Source organism: Nannobrachium achirus (assembly GCF_963921795.1).
Source record: "Nannobrachium achirus genome assembly, chromosome: 1".
Taxonomy (NCBI): Eukaryota; Metazoa; Chordata; class Actinopteri; order Myctophiformes; family Myctophidae; genus Nannobrachium; species Nannobrachium achirus.
This window is the reverse complement of record NC_137810.1, coordinates 56,802,569-56,824,401: the sequence shown is the minus strand read 5'-3', so window position 1 is coordinate 56,824,401 and position 21,833 is coordinate 56,802,569. Positions and strand designations below refer to the sequence as shown.

Here is a 21,833-nt window from a genome sequence, read left to right as displayed (position 1 = left end):
CTGTCCTATCCTCACTCAAACAAGGTAATGTAAAGAAGGAAAGCACATCCATACAATTTACAATTTAGGCGTTTAGCAGAAGCTCTTAAACCAGAGCAACTAAGTCACGGCCAGCAAAGTAGCTTACCTTTGCGATTTTATAGAAAAATAAAATCCAGCCATTATTTCCAACCGCAATCTTTTGTAAAAGACAGGCGTATCGCTCATCTAGTTGTGGGGGGGGGGGGGACTGTCGACCAGGCGCTGCCGTTCCAATGAACGAGGCTGAAGTTTGTGCCTTGGTTGCACCAGTTGTAGAGCATAGAAATGTAGAAACTAGATCCAGGCATAGAAAACGACCAGAAAAGTGATCCCGCCGCCATTATTGTTTGTGTTCAAGATTTGAGACTAGCGTTACTGGAGCTGCTGCTACTGCAGACACCCTCGCCACCCCTCATCTGCTCAGACAGGCTCTGCCGGGGAAAGAACAAACGCTCGGTATGGCGGCAAAAGAGTTAATACATCAAATGCGTAGAAATAGTCTTCCAAAAAACTTAGCTAGACCAAGAACCTATTCAATACATTTCAAAAACAATCAAAACCTCAATAATCTCTACATCAAAGCTATACACACTATAGCTTTGATGTATTAACCCATTCAGGCCGGGAACACATTTTGCTGTTTGGGAGGGGCTTACAGTACATGTACAGTATGTAGCAACATATTTGTTTTGTAGGCTAATTTCTGATTTAGCCCTATTCTATAGGTTAGGCCTAAAAGGCCTGACATTGGTAGACTTCAGACTACATGAAGGTAGATGGATATGTTGCAAAATTAAATTCTCGTAAAATGCAATTGAAATTTGCACTTGTTGCATTAAGCATTCATACACATGTACAGTGAGTTGACATTGAAAGTCACAAAGATTAAAGAATTGTTGCGCAACAGTTGGATCTACGACGTGAATGTGTGAATATTGTTGTCTCTGTGACTTAAAATCTTTTCTCCTTCAAATTCAGATGGTGTGTGTGTGGGTTACTGGTTAAAATGTCAATGAGTTTGAATACCTTCCAATAATATAGATGTATTTTCCTACATAACCTGGTAGGAGTGAGGATACAGGGGCTTGGACAGAGCAGAATAAGGACCTGAATCGCAGCCACTGAGAGGCAACGAGTACAAGGAGGGAGGGAGGGAGAGAGGGGGAAATGATGAGTAAGATCTAGCCTAGCTGGAGCTAGACATCCCAGCCATGTTAAAACATACTGCAGTTAGTTAGCTAGATGCATTAGTATCTAGGCTGGCCCCAGGCTAAAGTAAGATCCAGTTGGTTTAACTTATTTCAGAATTGCCAGTTTTTCAAGTTGCCACACCTACCTTCACCAAAATCAACTTCAAGTTAACTTATTATACAATTTAAAATTGTAATTTTATAGAAGTTGTTTTTCACAGAACGTCACAACAGTCTGCAATCAAGTCTCTGGCCTTGTATGTGTGTGCGGCTTTTGCATGTTAAGAATGATGTCATTTATCTGAGTGCTGAGAGTGTAGCTTCCTGAACAGTACAGTCTAATGGCTCCCTGGGGGCAGAGGACTGAAGATCTTTACAACAGTCCAGAAATGTGTGGTCCCAGAGAGCGTCTTTCAAATGAACTCCATCAAAACAGTGGCTGAAAAGACCAACGCACTATTTTGATAGTTTCATTGAACTACTTACTCATCATCCCTCTTTGATTTAATATTTTGCTTGGCATAAAATATTTAATTGAATTGATTTCTACTGTAGTGTAAACGTGTAACCGAGGACTCTACTATAGGATTTAGCCTACTTTTGACAAGCCTATTTTAAGAAGCCAGATAGATAGGGTGGGGTTATTGCGTCTAGGACTAAAGGCGGATGAGCGCTGCCTACTCCTTAAGGAAACGTCTGGTTTAAGGTACTTGTTTGTTGTTAATGCTCTCTCCTGCCGCACATTAAGCAGCTATAAGGAGGCCTTGGCTACCATCAGCTGCAGTACCATTTGCTAGTAGCTCTCCCCCATAACCCAGTAAGCAGCCAGAGTGCCAGGATAAGCCTTAACCAAGCAGATGGGTAGGGGATCCATCAGGCTTATCTTAGGAATGCTGGGTATCCGTCTTGTGTTTTCCTCTAAAAGGAGTGGCTAATATCTCTAAGGCTCCATCTTCCTTTGATTGACTCCTGGGACTCTCTCGCTAGTCTCTCTCTCTTCTCTCTAGTCTCTCTCTCTCTCGTCACTGTGTTGACTTCTCTACTCTTGCCCAGCTGGGCCCCTTCCCATCCACTTCCACTTCCTTATGTCTTTCCATAAGCAAATCTACAAGCTCACAATGCGTCCCAAGCTTGTTGTAGATGGGCTGTTCTTTGGTGTGCGATCACGGGCACGCAACAGAACAGAATATAAATCATCCTTTACTGTATAACAGTCTGTTTTATATACATGAATTCTCCTGAAGTTGTTTTTTTGGGGGCACTGGCGTTGGAGGAGTTAAAGTGACAGATTTAAACCAGACGGCTCATGATGGAGGATAATGATTGCTGTTTCTTTGTGGTCTCTGCAGTTTTGCATGCCGTGGCATTTTGCAGACTGGAGAGTGTTTCTGGGGTTGTGGTCAGCCAGCCTGGCAAAGGGACAAACTGCCGTTAAGTTGCTCTATTTCCCCATCCCCCCCCCTTTATTTCTATGTATCTTAAATGATTCCAGAATTGTATTTAACCCCTGGCTCTGTTGTATAATATACAGTACATAGTTCGTGTTCGTACATTGTTTTCACTGTGACTAATGAACTGCTTTCTGTAGATGCATTTCACAATAAAACATGATGGCAGATGTCTGAATTGGTTGATTTAATCCACAAGAAGCAACAGAAATGGCTGAAAAAGACTCATATTAATGCTTTTAATACTAGTACGGTAGTACCACTAGCTAGTCAGCATTCAACAGACAGCTTCATACTGTTTGTAAATGTTGACATAGTTATCGTGAGAAGCTAACAAATATGCAGAATACATGTGTGGACTTGGCTCATCTAAATCTGACTTTTAGCTGCATGGTCTGAGAGGGGGGATGACTGTGTAGATATGCTTGGGTACGATTTTGTTTGGTTTGGGACTTCACCAACTATGTTGCCCCCTCAAACGTCTGTCTCCAGGACTGATGGGGTGGACGTGGTCCAGTGCATAGTCTTTCTAGCGTGTGCCTGGTTTTATCGATTATTTTCTGGTAAAACTCCCATCATAAAACAGCGAGGGAACAATCACATCTCATCTGTCTTATCATCGTTGACACAATGGGATATTGTGGTGCAGAATTGGATTGTTTTCATAGCACCCTATCTGCTACCTGTTTGTCTCTGTTCATTCGCTAGTGGAAAAGCCTTCGGTTTGTGCCAGTGAAAATAAGGTTTATACTATCATGTAGTAGGAATGCGAAGGCTGCTGTCTTAAATGCATGATGAAAGGTAACAATAACTTAAAATGGAAGCCAAGCCTTTTCCCCATGGCCTGCTTATTTTTGGCATATTTCAGTCTACACGAATATCTTATTTTCCTGGTTCGGGAAAATAAACCATCACCGCTTGAATGACACCAATGATAAACGAAAGTCCCCATCATGCCCCATGCTTTCAGAACTAGACCTCCGGATCAGGTTACTAAAGCAGTGCAGTCTGCCTGCCGCAGTGATTTAGACCAGGTTCCAGTTTCCCCGGGGGAGGCTTACAGTTTACACAGCATGCATTTTCTGATGCAAAGTCAGCCCACGTGATCCATCATCAGTGTGAACTTTACCCAGCTGTTGTCTATGCGACTCAAAGTACACTATAGATCATTGTTCTCCATCGATATTGCTTGCAGACAATGTAACCTGGATCTTATTCCGCTTGGCCGGGGTCCATTTGGATGTTCCACTGACTGAATCAATGCTGAAATAGCTCAGGGCTCCTTCAAAGAGTCACATTTCTCTATGGCTTGACGGAGAGCCAGAAACGATGGCAACGGCTTCATAATGCCTGCCAGGCCTTAAGACACAAGAGACAGACAGCAAGAGACAGACAGACAGACAAGACTGAAAGAGAGACAGACAGACGTACAGAAGGAACTAAGGAGAGGGTTTTTGGCTGCCAGCCTGCTAGTTTGGTACAGTAACCACAGTAGTCTCACACTATCTACAGCGAGCCAACGGTGAAAAACACATTAAAATCGTCAGTGTTCATTTAACTCTATAAAAAAACACAAATATAGGTCTTTTTGGCTCCATCATTACACTCTCAGTGAGTTAAAATGAACAGTGATGATTTTACTGTGTAGTTACTGGGTGAGACAGTAACTGCACATGTCTGCTTACGTTGGATTGGATGAGCTTACCGACCTACTAGCTAAAGTATGAAAGACTGTCCTGTGTTATTAACACTAGCTTCAGGGGCAAATTACAGTGTAAAATGAGGACGCAAATGATTTTTGTAATGAATGCCAACTGCTGGGGTCTGTAAAAGCAGCTGATCTCACACTTCCATGTTGTATCTGCCCTGCAGAGCTTCCTGCTTCATCCTTTTCAACAACAACAGGGATCATAACAGAACCGTTCGCTGTCCTTTGTGTAGCTGTGTGCAGGCAGTGGTGGAAAAAGTACTCACATTTTTTGAGTTAAGTAAAAGTATCAATACTGCAGTGCAATGTAGAAATACTCTGTTACAAGTAAAATCCGGTATTCAAAATGTTATTGTGTAAAAGTTCAAAGGTATTGGTATAAAAATGCACTTAAAGTACCAAATGTAACTGTACTCATTAGGCAGAATGTCATATTTCACGTTTTTCAAAGGTATACAAATCTAGATCTACAAGCTCACAATGCGTCTCATCGTGACGCATTGCGAGCTTTGTAGATCAAATGGCTGAAATGTATATAAGGCTGAAGTGGTTAATGTATGCTTTGTGATAATTATCAAAATCTACAAAGTAACTAATGACTACATTTTCAAATAATTGTAGTGGAGTAAAAGTACAATATTTGGATCTGAGATGTAGTGGAGTAGAAGTAAAAATATTGGCCTGTCACAATTATTACATAATCGTCTAATAGCAATTATTTGACACTAGTCCTGTGCCCGGGGGGTATGCACACTCAAAGTATATGAGGGATTGAATGTAGGAGTCTCAGACGTAATGTTGGAGAACTCAGACCGGTGCCCGCACGGCAGAACAGTCACCATTGACGTCCAGTTGTGCAATACCCGTTGTATCAGTCTGTGATGTCAGTACTATGACGTGATGTCAGAGTATGACGTCAGCTTGCAGATAAACAGCCATTGTGGCGACACTGTTTATTATCAGTGATCTCAGCACGCTCATCTCCAAATTTGGGCATTTTTTCAGCATGCGGCTGTTACCATGGTGGCGACACTGTTCAGTATCGGTGATGTCAGCATACAGACGGTGTACGGACAGACATTCGCTAAATTAATAGTTAGATAATCGCAATTATTTTGTCACAATCTTTTCCATAATGTTCATATATTTTCAAACATTTTCAAAAATAGTGGAAATAGCAGATCTACGAGCTTGTAGATTAGGGATGGGTACCGAAATTCGGTACCGGGACAGAACCGATAAGGACATGAAGGTTCCTGGGTACCCAAAAAGAATATTTACTTTCGGTACTGCTTATCGGTTCCTAGACACACCATTAAAAAAAAAGACGTGCTATCCGTTTAAAAAAAAAGGCTTCATGATTACATTATATATATCCTTTGACTATCTGTCAGACTCAGGACCTGTCCCCGGTTCCCGAGGCTAAACTAATGTGAGTTACGTTACAACTTGTATTCCTCCAAACACACACAGACACACAAGCACATACACAATCGGGGGACAATTGCGTTGCCACTCAGTCAACAACAACACTGACTGGCAGCGGTAGCGATGCTAGCAACGTTAGCAGCCCAGCCACCAGTACAGCTGAGCCCTGTATAGCCACCACAGGGAGACGTGAGTTGGAGACGAAACATTTATGACAGCGTGGGATTCATCTGAAAGACTGTACGGCAACAGCGCTTGTGTGAATGCAGACTCCCGTGCGACACTGCATGTCTGCGAGTCCGACTGCGTCTCTCACTCGCTCGCTCGTCGAGTTGTGTTCATTTGTCAAATCTAAGCTGGCAAATCTAACACTTCCGGTTGCCGATCTCTTCAGAATAAGATACGTTGCGCTAGCAGCAATAAGACTTCCAGATTTCTTTGATTGATTGATTGAAGGCTTTATTAGAAGTTTGCATAGGAAAATGTACAGATTCATGACGGTACAGTTCACTGGTACAAGGTCTACTAAAAGGAGATCCATGAAAAGACTAAGCTTATTTCAACAGGAAACCATTTAAGTATCTCATATAACATTGAATGACAGACAAATAGAACACAGTACTATGCAGTAGATATAAAGAAAAGGAAAAAAAAAAAAAAGAAAACAGTAAGTCTAAACAAACAGTAAGTATATACAAGGAAGGGGCAGGGGAGGGTTGGGCTAGGTTTTTACCAGTTGCGAACGGCTGCTGCCTGTATGTGGTTTTCCAGGGCAATTTTAAAGGATGCTAGTGATCCACACTCCTTTATGGCCTTCGGTAAGGCATTCCACATTTTTGTGGTATAGCAGAAGAACGAGTTTGACCCTTTCTTTGAGTTGACTCTGGGTTGAACGTGATCTGTGGCACTGCCTCTGGTGTTGTAATTATGGACATCCTTAACGTTTATAAAGTATTTTGACAGGTATTTGGGTATCATAGTGGTGTAGTGTATCTTGTACACCAGGCCCATTGCAAGTTGCTGTACTCTGTCATCTACTCTTAATGCAATAAGACTTCCAGACAGTGGTCGAGTTCTTAATCTCTTCAGAATAAGAGTATCCCAAAAGACATTGAAATATGATTTCATTTGCATGATTCATTAAAACTGTAAATTAAACATAAAAATTTAATTAAAAGATATGTTTTAAATGATTCATTAAAACTGTAAATTAAAGTTATACCATGTAACTTTTTTTATAAAACAAATCTTAAAATGGTCCTAACTGTTAAATCGCTAAAGTTTTAGAACCCCCACTCCGTTATTTTCAGCTTCAAAAGCCTTCTCTTTATATGTTTTCTATGAGCCGTGAGGGGGGGAGAATTTCGCGGCAATATGACGTCATCATACTACCGGCCAATCACAGCGAGGGTTATACACTGCCGGCCAATCACAGCGCATCTTGGAGTGGGGTCGCTAGGGCGGCCATATTTGTAGTCTCCCGTGTGTTTCTATACTCGGGTGCACGGTGAAGCTTGGGTGAAGGAGTGTATCTCCGGAATGGCTGAACGCACAGCAACCAGGGACCCCTCAAAAGATAGATCTTGGCGAGGTGGAGGCAGACGCGGGGGTGTGAGAACCGAAAAACGGCAGAAAGACGCGGACGCGACCGAGGTTTGCTATAGAGCTACTGACCACAAGTTGAGCAACTTACACAGTATAGCTTTAAACATTAAAATTAAATTACAAAATTATGTTTTTGTGTAAAAACCAAACCATTTTGGAACCGAAATAAGAACCGTTAGGAACCGGAACCGATAAGCAGAACCGGAACCGGAACCGGAATCGTAAAAATCCAAACGATACCCATCCCTATTGTAGATTGACTATTTCCACTATGAATGTTCTTTTCAAAGTATAAAGTTGTTGAATATGTAATTTCTTTGTATATTTTGGTTATTTGGTCATAGCTGATTATCTGCCATGTGCAACTTCAAAAGCTAAGCAGAAATGTAATTGTCAATGACAATTGTCAATGACAAACACAATTAAATCTTTAATAGCAATTATTTGAGTGACAATTAATCGCCATGTAAAATGTCATACTCATAATCGTGACAGCCCTAAATATTACTTGAGCGCAGTACTTGAGTAAATGTACTTAGTTACTTTACACCGCTATGTGCAGGTAACATTTTCTTTAACCACATGAACTCGTCCCTATTCTGGTGCGAACATTTGGCGAAAACGGCAGACCTACATGACGTGTTGTGAACTTGACTGTTGATCGGCTATTTTAGGTGAAGAGATTTGATGTAGAGGGAAACGGCAGGGATCAACAAAGTATATCGTCGTTGTCGGGTGGAAACCTTGTATCTCCAAGTTTCAAATTTGTATGTTCTTTCGCAAAGTAAAGCCCTGCTTCATCATACAAGGCCGTCGCACAGAAGTAGTGAAAACAGCAGATCTACGAGCACACAACGCCTCGCTTGTAGATCGGCTGTTTTCACTAGTTTAAATCATTTTTAAAATGATAAATGCAAAACGAACGGTTTTGGACATACAGGGTTGTCACCCGACAACGACGATATGGGTTTAAGTGGTTAATATCCAGTTGTTGTACTGACTAGTGACTACTGGCCTTATTTGTTTGGGAAAAGGACAGGGACAAGTGTGGCTACTGGCACTGGAAGTCCCCCTTGCTGTGAAAGCGTTTACTGAATGATGACAACATTAAAACCTATGCTGCAGCTTCAGATTCACAATAAAACCTTTGTAATGGCAATAGAGTAATGATTGTACATGTCCCCCCGTGGCAACGTCGCTTTCTGGGAAGGGAACTCTGTTTGGTGAAACTCGACGTCTGTGTTGAGGTTTCGTATCGTACAGAAGTCGGTCTTGTGATTCAACACTGAGGTTTGTTTTCCTGTTGCATCTTCAAGGAAGGCTGTTGCGTTCATCACCGCTGCTTGAATATGGATATTATCTCCCTCCCTCGCCTTTTTCCACCTGAACAATGCTCTTTTGTGTTGTCTTTAGTAGTCAAGGGCTCAATGATGATGTGGGATCATAGTGTTGGAGCCTTGCCAGGGAGAGAGAATATTGAGTAATCCTCTTGAGGGACAAATGAGCAGCACGAGTGGGGGAAGGACTGGTTTGTTGAACCCATCATCTGGTTGGGGGAAGGACTGGTTTGTTGAACCCATCATCTGGTTGGGGGAAGGACTGGTTTGTCGAACTCATCACCTTGTCACTCTGCAGTCAGTCATCTCTGTTATGGGAGACCGGCAACTATGTTTGTTTGTGCACGCACATTGTGTGTGTGCGCGGTGTGCACATGCCTTGTAATCATTATGTGACTTGTGGTTTTTGTCTCATGCTCTCTGTTTTTGTATTTTGGTTGCCGTCACTTGAGAGGAAGAGCCCATAATTGCTGTACGACTGCAGTGGCTAGTAACAGTCAAAGTTTCAGTAGCAACGCTATTTTTAGATTAGTGTGTGGTGACTGTGCACTGCATTGCAATATTATAAAAAAACGAATTTGGTATTATACCAGCACCACAAGAGAAAGGAGTGTCCTTAATTTGACACTAAGATAAATAAATATTTATAGATATGGGTATAACCAGATTAACTTGATTTTGTTCACTTTCTTTAACCTTGGGAGTTTCTCTCTGTGACTTTATTTAATTAGGCAAAGATGTATATAAATAAACCAGTGATTCACTCAGTGTTATTCTTTGTGTGTGTCTGTATTTCATGGGAATAAGATTTAAGATTTTAAATGGATATCCTTATTCGTTTAGTTTAGATTTATTATCTATCAGTCCGTCCGTCTCCCCCCCCCCCCTTCACCAGAAACGTAGTGTAATAATTTAAGGAAGTGAGCCACAGAGTCAAATGTAACGTAAGTCTTATTTAACCTAAAGTTAAAGGAAGTGGGGTAAGTCCCTGCGTCAAACAATCAGCGTCATGTCCAGGGGGTGTACTTGCACATCATGGCTGTGGGATGTATTTGTATTGTATTTGTATAGGCTCCTGCCCTGTGGGACACAACATGGCAACTTACTCGGCAAGGCTTACTTAAAGGAAGTGGCATATGAATCAGAGTTGTTCACAGAAATAGGTACGACCAGTTAGAACATTTAAAAGTTATAGTTTGCCTGAAAGCTTATGTTCTAAACATTTCAAAGTAATAGCAGATCTACAAGCTGTGTTGACTTTCTGCCTGTTAGAGAAAAATGTAGAAAAAAGCCCTTTTCCACATCCTGTGGGTTAGGTTTTACCACGCCTAGTCTAACTCGTTGAGTGACAATTTAGTCCTCAGAGCTCTTTATTCTCCCGGTTGTTATGCAGTGGACGGACGGAGCTGTGTTGTTGATGTTAATGCCATGGTGATGTGTTGCCTACATCGTCATGTCTGTGGCTTGGTAGAGCAGCACTTGCGTCACAGCAGCATTGAATACACTTACAGCTTGCGGTAGCAAGACGGGTTCCTGTAACAGTCCATATCAGCTCATGTCTTAAGGGTGCCTTTTTAGCTGTTTGATTGTTGAAATTAATGAAAACGCATAGATGAACACATGCCTAATGCTAAGAGAATAATTGCTGACCCCTCTCATGTTCTGCATTCAGAATACGAACTGCTACCCTCGGGTAGACGTTATAGAGTCCCAGTTAAAAACAAGAAAAGACATCTGAACAGATACAAATACTCATTCATTCCCATATCTGTTAATCTGCTAAACTCAGGCCGTTAGTAGGGGTGATGACTCTGGTGTAATGTGGTGTAATGTATGCACTTGACCTGTATATGTCAGCACTGTGTGTTGTGCACTATTCGTTGTAATTTACTTTCTGTCTGTCTTGTCTTGTCCTGTTGTATGTTATGTAGCAGCCTGCATGTCCAAGACAAATTTCCTTCGGGACAAAATAAATGAATCTTGAATCTTGAATCTTGAATGCCTGTTTTGTGTCATTGTAGAACTCAGAGTAGGGCTGTCACAATCATTACATAATCGTCTAATCGCAATTATTTGACATAATCGCAAATAGCAGATCGAAATAGCAGATCTACAAGCTCACAGCGCGTCGTGGTGTGACGCGTTGTGAGCTTGTAGATCTGCTATTTCCTCTATCAATGTTCTTTTTAGTATAAGTGTATAGTTGTCTCATATGTCCTTCATTTCTTTGTATATTTGGGTCATGTGTCATATCTGCCATGTGCAACTTCAAAGCCAAACAGAAATGTAATTGTCAACGACAAAAACACAATTAAATCGTTAATCGCAATTATTTAAGTGACAATTAGTCGTTAATCGTGACAGCCCTAACTCAGAGCAGATCTGGATGTAAATGAAATGGTCTTTGCTACTGTAAAAGCTTCATATTACTAGCCTACCAGGAATTTGGCCTGATCTGAGCCCTGTTGATGTCTCTACCTGTGGTCTTTTTAAAACGGTAAACAGAACTTAACAATCATGTGATTATGGCTTAGCTTGGTACGACAATCTATTCACGCTAGTGGTTAGCTTCAATGGGCTAGCTGGGTTATGGAACAAGGTTCTGCTGAAATAATGCAGGTTTCTTTCCTCCCTTCATTTTATATTTATTGCAGTTTAATTTAATCCACAGCCTTTTCTTATAATCAACTAATTACAGAACTGTTATTGTGTTATGTGTCTATTTATCGTATGTGTCCCAGATTTCCATAGCTACAGTAGGCCTGCTGGGCCAATCCAAGACAAACATTTAGGCTCAAGCAGAGTTTACATTTAGAATGTTAACTAAAGGCAGCCATAGTCTAACTTTGTCTTTCCTTTGGTCAACTTTGTTTAAAACAAAAACATATTTTTTGTTTGCACTTTAAAATGCCAGGGTGACTAATTGTTAGGCCTTTTGTTCCATGTTGGAACTTGGAATGCCCCCCTCTGGAATGTGGACTATTTAAGTGTCTGTGTCTGTAATATAGTAAAATCATTGCTACAGTTTTGTTGGAATTTCTTCTGAATCAGATCATCCTGCAGTTATGTTGCAACTTGCAAGCATGGAAGTTACAAGCGAAGGTCAATGTTCTCTCTATCTTTCTCTGGTGCTGAACACTTAAACCTTCTACTACTGTGTTACTGTGTGTATAATTTAACATGAAATATCATACATGTTATTATTATAACAGGATGTATACCATGAAATACAATTGACTTAAAAAGCCATTTAGACCTGAACGCAGCCACAGTGTGGCACCGAGTGCCGTGCTGCGAGCTTGTAGATCTATATTTTTTTTAATTGTGAAATTTTGTGCAAGTCTTTGAATATTTTTGACCCGATTCTATAACTGTCTACTAAAATCCTTCTTCTAAATCTGTGGTTCTCAAACCTTTTCATGTCAAGGACCCCCAAAATGTATTTGACTGCGGACCCCCATCTCAAAATATGCTGTTCCAGGCAGGGACCACCCGGAAGCAAATGTTCGCTTTGAAAAAAAATATATTCAAAGACTATAAGAATCTATAAGAAAACAAAAGAATCTCGATTTTTCAAAAATAGCAGATCTACAAGCTCACAGCGCGGCACTTGGTGCCACGCTGTGAGCTTCTATTGATTTTTCAATATAATTCTAGGCCAAATGGGTAACATGAAACATAATACATGTTCTTATTATAACAGAATCTATACCATGAAATACCAAGTGACGTAATGAATCCCATGTGTGAATGTGTTCCCCAGGTGCTGTGTGGTGAGCGTGGCAGTGGGTGCGGCATGCTGAGGCCACTCCCCCTGGCTCAGAATGAGTGTCAGAGATGGCGCTGCCAGCATGGCATCGAACGCAGGAGGAGGAGGAGGAGGGGGAGTGGAGGCAGCTAGCTCCCTGGACGGCCGCTCTTACCTACTGCAGATCTACCCTCGGCTGTCTGCCCTGCAGGCGTCTACCTGCTGCTGCCGCCTCAGGTTGGTGACACAACCTCGTGTTCATGTCAAGGACCCCTAAATGGGGGTTTGCACTGCAGACTTTGCACACTGCTAAGTTATTACACACTAGTCCTGTGCCCGGGGGTGTGCGATGAGGGATTGCAGGGTTTCCTGCAGGAAAAAGTCTTGACCAGGGGGGGATCTCATGGCGCACGCGCGAAGCGCGTTAGCCGAAAATTTTTGATAATTAATTAATTAATTCGAGTAATTAATTCACTTAATTTTTAATATTAATTCTTATTTTTGCCCTATAAAAAACACATGAATGTGCCCATGATGACGGAAAACACAACTACATGCTATCATCCACATTTATTCAACATTGAATAACTTATATTGCCGGTTCGCCACCAAAGGGTTAAAAAAATAGTGTGCACGCTGGTGTACGAATTCGTGCACAGATGATGCACTATGCATGTACACGCTTTTCACAGCTTTCAAACAAAAAAAATTCGCTTGGAAATCCGTTCAGGCATTCAGGAGATACCAGCCCTTATGTTTTCTTCAAATGTAAACAAACATGGCTGCCATGTTTGAAAGATAGGGTTGGTATGGGGGTTAAACATGCAATTTCGCGATCGCGATCATGCCTAGTACATTGTTGGAGGTCCAAAAAGTTTTTTTGAAAAAAAAATTTTTTTTGAATTTTTTTTTTTTTTTTTTTTTATACCCTTGGGGGGGCGGGGGGGTTTTCTGTAAAGTGCTGCAGGAAACCCTGGATTGAATGTAGGAGGCTCCGTAATGTTGGAGAACCCAGACCGGTTCCCGTTGGGAGGAATAGTCACCATCAATAGATATCCAGTTGTGAGATACCTGTTGTATCCGTCTGTCTGGCTGTGTGGCTGCCTGGCACTCTTTTATGCCCATATATGGTGTTCCATGTCCAGGCCAGTGTGATGTCATCTCCACATTTGGGCACTGTAGTGATGTCAGTCAGTGATGTCAGTTGGGCATTGTTACCATGGTGGCGACACTGTTTAGTATCAGTGATGACATTCGGTAAATTAATAGTTCAATTTTTCAAGGCTTCAAGATTTTAATGGCAGCTCAACATGCACAATGTGGCGCATCACGACACGTTGTGACCTTAAGGTGGTGAAGCTGGTTTTGATGCTACTGTACATTATATGGACTGGTTTAGCTTCGGAACCTCTTCAAGGACCCCTGGGGGTCCCCACACCCCACTTTTAGAGCCACTGACATAACAGACCGTTCGGTTTGATTGATTGATACTTTTAGCAGTTACTTTGAATCAGTACAGGTGTACAGTAAAAACTATGGGTGGCCAACTGGCCATAGCTGAATGGTTAGAGAACTCGCCTGGAAAGCCAGAGGTTCCAGGTTCGATCCCAGGCCTCAGCAATGTGTTGAGGTGTCTAGGGCTGTCACGATTATGACATTTTACATGGCGATTAATTGTCACTCAAATAATTGCGATTAACGATTTAATTGTGTATTTGTCGTTGACAATTACATTTCTGTTTGGCTTTTAGGCTTTGACGTTGCACCTGGAAATTATGACACGTAACTTAAATGTACAAAGAATTTACCGACATATTTGACAACTTTATACTTAAAATAGAACATTGATAGTGGAAAAAAAAGCTGATCTACAAGCTAGTGGAAATAGCCGATCTACAAGCTCACAAGCTTGTAGATCTGCTATTTCCACAACTTTTTGAAAGTGTTGTAACTATATTAACATTTCTCAACATGGAAACGATTATGACGACAATGCAAAATAATTGCGATTACCTCAAATAATTGCGATTAGACGATAATAATGTAATAATTGTGACAGCCCTAGAGGTGTCCCTGAGCACTGCTCCCCGAGGCGCTGCCCCCGTAGTCCCCACTGCTCCTGTTACTTAGGAGGAGTTAAATGCAGAGGGATTATGCATCATTATTATTTTAAAAAGCTTTCACAAAAACCCCGTGGGGCTTGTTTCCATTGTCGTCCATGAGCAAAGAAAACAAGCCAAAAGTAACATTATTTCTATTTTCTTCATTACAAAGAGGCAATGTTTTTCCTCCCGTCTGTTTGTCTGTACGTCCGTCTGACTGTTTGCACAAAACTTGCTGGAAAAGTGTGTCCTGAGCCAAGGAAAAAAATCTAACTTCTCACATTGATTGGCCAAAAGGGCTTGTGTTAATAGATGTAGTAGTCTGTCACAAAAATGCTCTAAACGTCTGCAAAGATTAAGTTCATCATGGGCCCAGGAGGTTTGCATCATGAAGTTATATTGGCCAAAGGGGACGTGGAGCCAGAATCACCACAGCACCTCATGGACAAACTCCCACCGTGCTCTGCTGAGCACATTTTAGTTCATAAATGTTAATAGGGTAATCTTGTATATGGATCACATTTATTAAGTAACCTGCTTCATTCTCCCCTCAGAGTGCCGAAGGATGCTTCAGCAGCCTCTGTGATTAAGGATGCGACCTCAGAGCTGGGGCTGGACCCTGGCCGTCTCTACGTGCTGGCAGAGGTGAAGGAATGCGGCGGAGAAGAATGGGTGCTGGAGGCCGGGGACCTGCCGGTGCAGAGGGTACTGCTGTGGCCCCGGAAGGCCCAGGACGAACATCCTCAGAACATGGGTTTTTACTTCTTACTGCAGGTATAGTGGGAAACCTGGGGCTGACCGAGGTTGGGAACTCATGATTAAGGATGGGACGATAATTGCTATTATCGTTTATCGTGATAAAAAACACAAGCCAAGGAAAAAAATCTGTAACTTCTCACATTGATTGGCCAAAAGGGCTTGTGTTAACTCATTTAGTGCCCATGAAATTAACGGAATATAAAGTCCATGATGCCAACCTCAGGTTGGCATCACCCCCGTTATCTTATTTTGTGGGAAACCTGGGGCTGACCGAGGTTGGGAACTCACGATTATAAATCGTATCCACAATAATCGTATTGTGGAGATTTCAATTTATCGTGAGATCGTCCTCCGTCATGCATTGGGATGAATTCACCATTTATTTGCCGAGCTGCATATCCGGTACCATTTAATACCCTCTAATTGGTAAAACGGACCTGGAAATAACATATTGGGTAGTCTTTTCTTCACTCTGCCAAATCTCTGCCAAAGAATTGCCGATCTGCAAGCTCCCAACGTTGTGAGATTGTAGATCTGCAAATTTTTTTGGCAGATGTTCCACCCCAGGATAATCGCAATAATATCGTAAATCGCAATTTCTTTGGTCACAATAATCGTGACGTGAAATATTCATATCGTCCCATCCCTACTCACGATGTAGACTGTTGAATTTAGTCGGGTCAGCTCAATTCATCTTTGTGCATTTCACAACTTTACACAAAAGAAACTGCAGTTCTGTGCATTAATTCATATCACATTTACAGTTGCTACCTCTGTGCATCTACCTGTATACATGTTTGAAAATATACCAAAAGGTTGAAAAGGTTTGTTGCTTCCCCATGCTGCAGGAGAGGAACAACGATGGTGTTATTCAGTATGTCCACCTCCCAGCCCTGTCCAAGGAGCAGCAAGCCCAGAGGCTGACCGCCAGGGGCTTCCTCCCCCCTCCACAGGACGACTTTGCAGACCTCTGCAACCTGCCCGCCCTCAACGAGGAGAGCATCCTCAACAACCTGCGCATGCGCTTCCACAAGAAGAAGATCTACACCTACGCGGGCAGCATCCTCATCGCCATCAATCCCTTCAAGTTCCTGCCCATCTACAACCCCAAGTACGTCAAGATGTACGAGAACCACCAACTGGGCAAGCTGGAGCCTCATATCTTTGCCATCGCGGACGTGGCATACTATGCCATGCTCAGGAAGAGGCTCAACCAGTGCATTGTCATCTCCGGAGAGAGCGGTTCGGGAAAGACTCAAAGCACCAACTTCTTGATCCACTGTCTGACTGCTCTCAGCCAGAAGGGCTACGCCAGCGGGGTGGAGAGGACCATACTGGGGGCTGGACCTGTCCTGGAGGTGAGCTGACACCATACCGCCTAACGTTTGTCTTTTGCTGTTAGGATTGTCTACTCTAGAAATCATTTGGGGGCGGCTGTGGCTCAGGACGTAGAGCAGGTTGGCCAATGATCCGTGGTTCGGTGGGTCGGCGGTTCAAATCCCGGCTCCTCCGGGAAGTGTCCTTGGGCAAGACACTGAACCCCACATTGCCTCCAATGAGTTGGGTCGGTGCAAGCTTGCCACCATTGGTGTGTGAATGTGGGAACTGGCGCTGGCGTCGAATGTTCGCCGCTTCACTTCCCAATGTATGAACGAATGGACCAAGCTCAACTTGCTTAGAAAAGCGCAGTAAAAATGCAATCCATTATTTATGCAGGTGTCCAGTGATCATTAGATCTCCTTTTCTATTATCTTGTTGGCGTGTAAAAGTGAAATCCGTTGACTCGTTTTGGAATATACTGTAGGCTACTAATTAGTGTTCCTGTGTATATAAGAGATTTTAGTTTTGTTTTGAACTTAAAAGTTTACAGAGAGGATACGTTGGCTTGGTAGCAATTTCTTCCTTGCTACTGTATAGTGCTTGCTTTCATGTGGAAGAGCGTGAGAGTACAGCATCAGTCATGGAGAACAACTTGTATGACATTATGAAAAGATGATCAATTACTGTTGATGGTCACACACACATAGTTAAGTTTAGTATCACTTCTGCAATGGCCTTAATGAGGGCTGAAATGCACAGCTCATTGTTATTAGTCACTTCCAACACTGAGGAATGAGTCCTTCTCAGGACGGATGCTGTGCACGCACACACACAAGCGCACACACACACGCACACACCTACGCGCGCGCGCACGCTCGCACGCACGCACGCACGCACGCACGCGCACACACACACACACACAGGCCTCAAAATACACTGAATTCTGTCTCAGTTGAATGGATGATAATTACTTCCAGCAGTGTGGTTATATAGCATCACATGATCGTCCCAGAGATCCTTTATATTCCTGATCTAATGTCTTTTCCTTCTGTACAGAGCTGCAGGGCTCCTTTGTTGCCCTGCGATTGTTTTAGCTGAGGGGGGTTGTATCATTGTATGTGTATGTACGTACTGTATGTGCTAGCCTAGCTGAGCCAGACATCCCAGCCATGTTAAAACAAGGAGGGAATGGAATGGAATGGGAATAGATACTGCAGTTAGTTAGCTGCATTAGTACATAGGCTGGCCCCAGGCTACGTATGTGCTTCTCTGTGGTTAGTGAAGGAGACACCGTCAGAGAATATGGACTCTGCCTGAAAGAAGAAGTGAAAGAGAGAATGGGAAGTGTGACGCTTGACGATTTAAGTTGTTAACACTTTGCGTGGCCTCATCCTGACAATGCTGAGAATAGAAGATAAGACTGTTTGTTATCTAGGAGGACTGCAGCTGAGCCAACTTGATGTCTTGAAGACAACACAGACGCCTCTCTACTTTGAAGGACATTCAGATCCTGCTGATCGTGATGGCTGCGGATCATGCACTAATCTGTCTTTTTACATTGCCAATGACATTAACGTCATTTTCTGCCTAGATCTATGTAGAACTAGAGTTCACACACACTTAATTTGTTAATGTAGGAGGCTTGTTGACTAACAGCCGCTGTGTCTTTGTGGTCAGCATGTTGGATCAGGTGACTTTGTTCCACTTCCCACTCTGTGAGAGGTGAGATGTTTCTGCAAGCAGAGACACAGACTGACTGACTCCAGTCTAGTGACTCTCGTCTAGGCTGAAGCAGATGTTTTGGGCCTGATACTAGCTTTGATTACCGTCGGAGGGAAAGGGGGAAAAAATCCCACTTTGGTGGTGCATAAAAGAAAAATATAGCATGGATCTCAAGAAATAAACGAGCCTTGAAAGCTGTTGGACCGCCCACAATAGTATTTTTCCATAAATCATCAGAATAGCCTTTTCATGAACTACAGTATGAAAGAATTTTAAAGCGTTGTGTTTTTTTCTCATGTTATAATGTAATCATGAGAGAATGAATAGTTTTTTCCCCCAGTACATTATTCGTGTTATATGTGACAATACAAATGCCTTTGTGAAAAGCCAATAGTAGTTGATAAAGGTTCATAGATAGATAGCTGATTGTTTGCCCGAGTGTGAGTGTCGTATGGACTCTAAACAGACAGAAGAGTCTCCTTTTGTTAGTGTGATTGACTAGACAGTGATTGACTAGACTGAGAGTCCCTTTCCTATTGATAGAGAGGAGCAGGAGTGGTGAGGAGCAGGAGTGGTCCCCTGTAGCCAAAGAATTTTTACGGCGTAGCTCTGCAGGAGGTCGGTCTCTCTGTCTGGGTGTCAGGAGTTAATCTTGCAAACCGAGCAGCACCAGATCTCTTCTGCATCCAGCCAATAGGCACCAGAAATACCTTTTCACGTTCGGTTTGATACTTTTTGTAGTATTTGACTCTCTGAATCTCTGATCAGGCTCAAACCAATTTTGGAGGCATACTTCGAAGATGTATGTCATGTCATATGTCACGACTGATCGTAGATGACATCAGTTTTGTGATCAGGCTGCTCACATGAAGTCCAAGATCCAAACTGGAGATTGACATGATTTGATTTTTAGATTGTGGAAGAAAGCAAGTCCATGCATCTGTTTTATATTTCTGTTGGCCTGTCAGCTTTGTCATATTATGAAAGCAAGTGTCTTGAAAATGGCAACAATGAACTGTTAGGATTCATATTATTGCATTGTATATCCCATTGTACATCCGCAGCAGTTACACATGTCTCCTGTATACATTTGGACTGTAGCCAGTAAAACTGAGGGACAGTCAGACCTAGTGGCCAAATACAGCTCTGTTGTGTTTAGGGTGATTAGAGGCACTTGTGCAGACACATACTGAACATAAACATGCTTGCATCTGTTGCCTTTCCCATACTTTGACAACTCAAGGTTGCATCATAGAGGCCCGGTTAGTTTTTTTGTGTGGTTTTCTAATTTGATCCCGCAGCTACGTGGCAGAGAGTTTTGTATGTATTCTCTGTAATGAGAAAGGGACTTTCACATATGGAAGGATTTACCTCCGGGTCAGACCGAAAAGCAGGGTTATTACGGTGATTATCATTGTGACTCCACATGACTCCTACTCGTTGTGCAGCAGAGAATGGCCAGTGTTGACTCAGAGCCGTTATTGTTATCATCATGATGTTGAAATCATTGTTTTGACCACCCTACAGTTCTTACTGTGTGGCATCTATTACAGGACCTTCAGGGGGGTGTGTGTGTGTTTGTGTGACATTTTTTTTAAGTTGGTCGGGTAGGAAAAACTATAGCTGTACAAACCGACAAGAATCAACAGACGCATGGCGATGGAAATTGTAGCAGTCTTCCGTGATTCAGTAGCTGTCCCTTGGAGTTGTATTCGAATGTGCCTCGGTCTTAATCTGACAATAAATGCATCCCTGTGTTCTATTCCTCAGCAATGTAGCTAAAAAATAGGGCCTCAGCCAGCAAAGCCTTACCAGGAATGTCGTTTATTAGAAGTAAAATTCAACAGAGAAAACTCCCTGACCTGTGTTGGTCTGTTCCATGGACCGCCAGGCAGGGGCGTCACAAGGGGGGGGAAAGTGGGACTGAGTTACTAGGGCCCAAGGTGGAGGGGCCTTAATTATTTTATACGTCAGCTATTGAAAAATGGCAGATGTACAAGCTCCGAGCACGGCACCGAGTGCCGCGCTGCGAGCTTGTAGATCTGCTATTTTTGAAAAGTCCTGAAAATGTGTGCAAATCTTTAAATATATGTATTTTTTTAAGCGAACATTTGTAATTCAATTTTTGCTTCTGGGGGTCCCTGGAAGTAAAAGTATTTTGAGATGGGTGTCCGTGGCCAAATACATATAATTTTGGGGGTCCTTGTTTGAGCACCAGCTGCACCACTGACGTAGAAACATAGGTTTTTCTAAGACCTTTTCAAAGACTGAAAAACCTAAATGATTTTCCAAAAATAGCAGATCTACAAGCTTGCATCGCGGCACTCGGTGCTGCGCTGTGAGCTTGTATATCTGCAATTTTTCAATAGTTAAAGGGCAAAATAATGCGTCCCCAGTATAAATAGGTTAAACCCCCTCCCCCTATGAAGAACATTCATGGGGGGCCCACAGTGAATGCTTGTACCCAGGGCCCAGAATTTGGTGTGACACCCCTGCCAGGAGCTGCCTCACAGTTTGACGCTCGACGGAGGAGAATGAAGTCGAACTGAACAGAAGTGACTTACAGTCGATGGGAATTGGGAACATGCATTTGCAAAAGTATCATCTTAAACATTTACTGCGTGTTGGTAGAATAAAGTGCAGCTGGAGTCATTCTTCTGGCAGGAGGCATTCGGCCATCCATCCATCAGTCCTTTAACAGTGTCTGTCTCCATTTGTTTCAAAACCCACTGACTCTGCAGTGGTGAGGCTCCCCTCCGAGGAGCACTGCAACCTTCAAAGGCAGCGGGATGAGAGACGCTCTGGTCCCTTGATGCCTGTCAGTCTGTCAGAGTCTCTGGTTCTGGAGGAGGAGGAGGGAGGAGGGATTTTAGGTTTTTTTCCGTTTCTGTCAGCAGAGTTCTGGTCCCCTTGGCAGACGGGACTGCCACTCTGCCATGCAAGCCCCAAATAATGCAGTGTGCTGGACTGGTTCCCTTGGTCCAGAGCTGTGGTCTGGGGACAGACATGGAGACGGGTCTTGGTCTGGTCTAGTCTGGGGAGGAACCAGATATAGAGATGGGATTCCAACTGGGAACCAGTTGACGCAGTCAGGGAGACCAGGCTCCATACTGGTTATCTTTTTAACAGCTGTACCCGGCCCAGCAGCATTGCCATCATCACTGGAAGTGCATTGTGTCAGAGTTCAGAAAGGTTACAAGGCTTAACAGGAAGAGGTTACTTGACTTGTGTCCTCCTTTGTCTACATTGTAAATTGTTGATGTACTCGATCAGCTCAACTCAGCTGCGTTCAATTCCGTTCAAAGGGCCAGCTAGGATTTTTGTGAAAGAATCTTCGCTGCACTGTCATAAGACTGCTGACACGAAACAAGAACTAGTTTTACAGGGGAAGTAATAATTGCGACCGTAGGTCGCATCTTACTACAGAAAGCTGCTCGAGGTGTCC

At 42.8% G+C, this 21,833-nt stretch overlaps 1 protein-coding gene across 1 annotated transcript in view; it reads left to right on the top strand.

The window, feature by feature from the left end:
* The window catches only part of LOC308291858 (myosin IXB), a 107,984-nt gene that overhangs the window by 19,527 nt on the left and 66,624 nt on the right, over positions 1 to 21,833 (top strand). The window contains 5 exon segments of the mRNA XM_080733989.1: positions 12,501 to 12,722; positions 15,142 to 15,361; positions 16,195 to 16,221; positions 16,226 to 16,241; positions 16,244 to 16,704. Coding sequence (XP_080590115.1) covers positions 12,562 to 12,722; positions 15,142 to 15,361; positions 16,195 to 16,221; positions 16,226 to 16,241; positions 16,244 to 16,704 — 885 coding nt within the window. The 5' untranslated portion in view covers positions 12,501 to 12,561.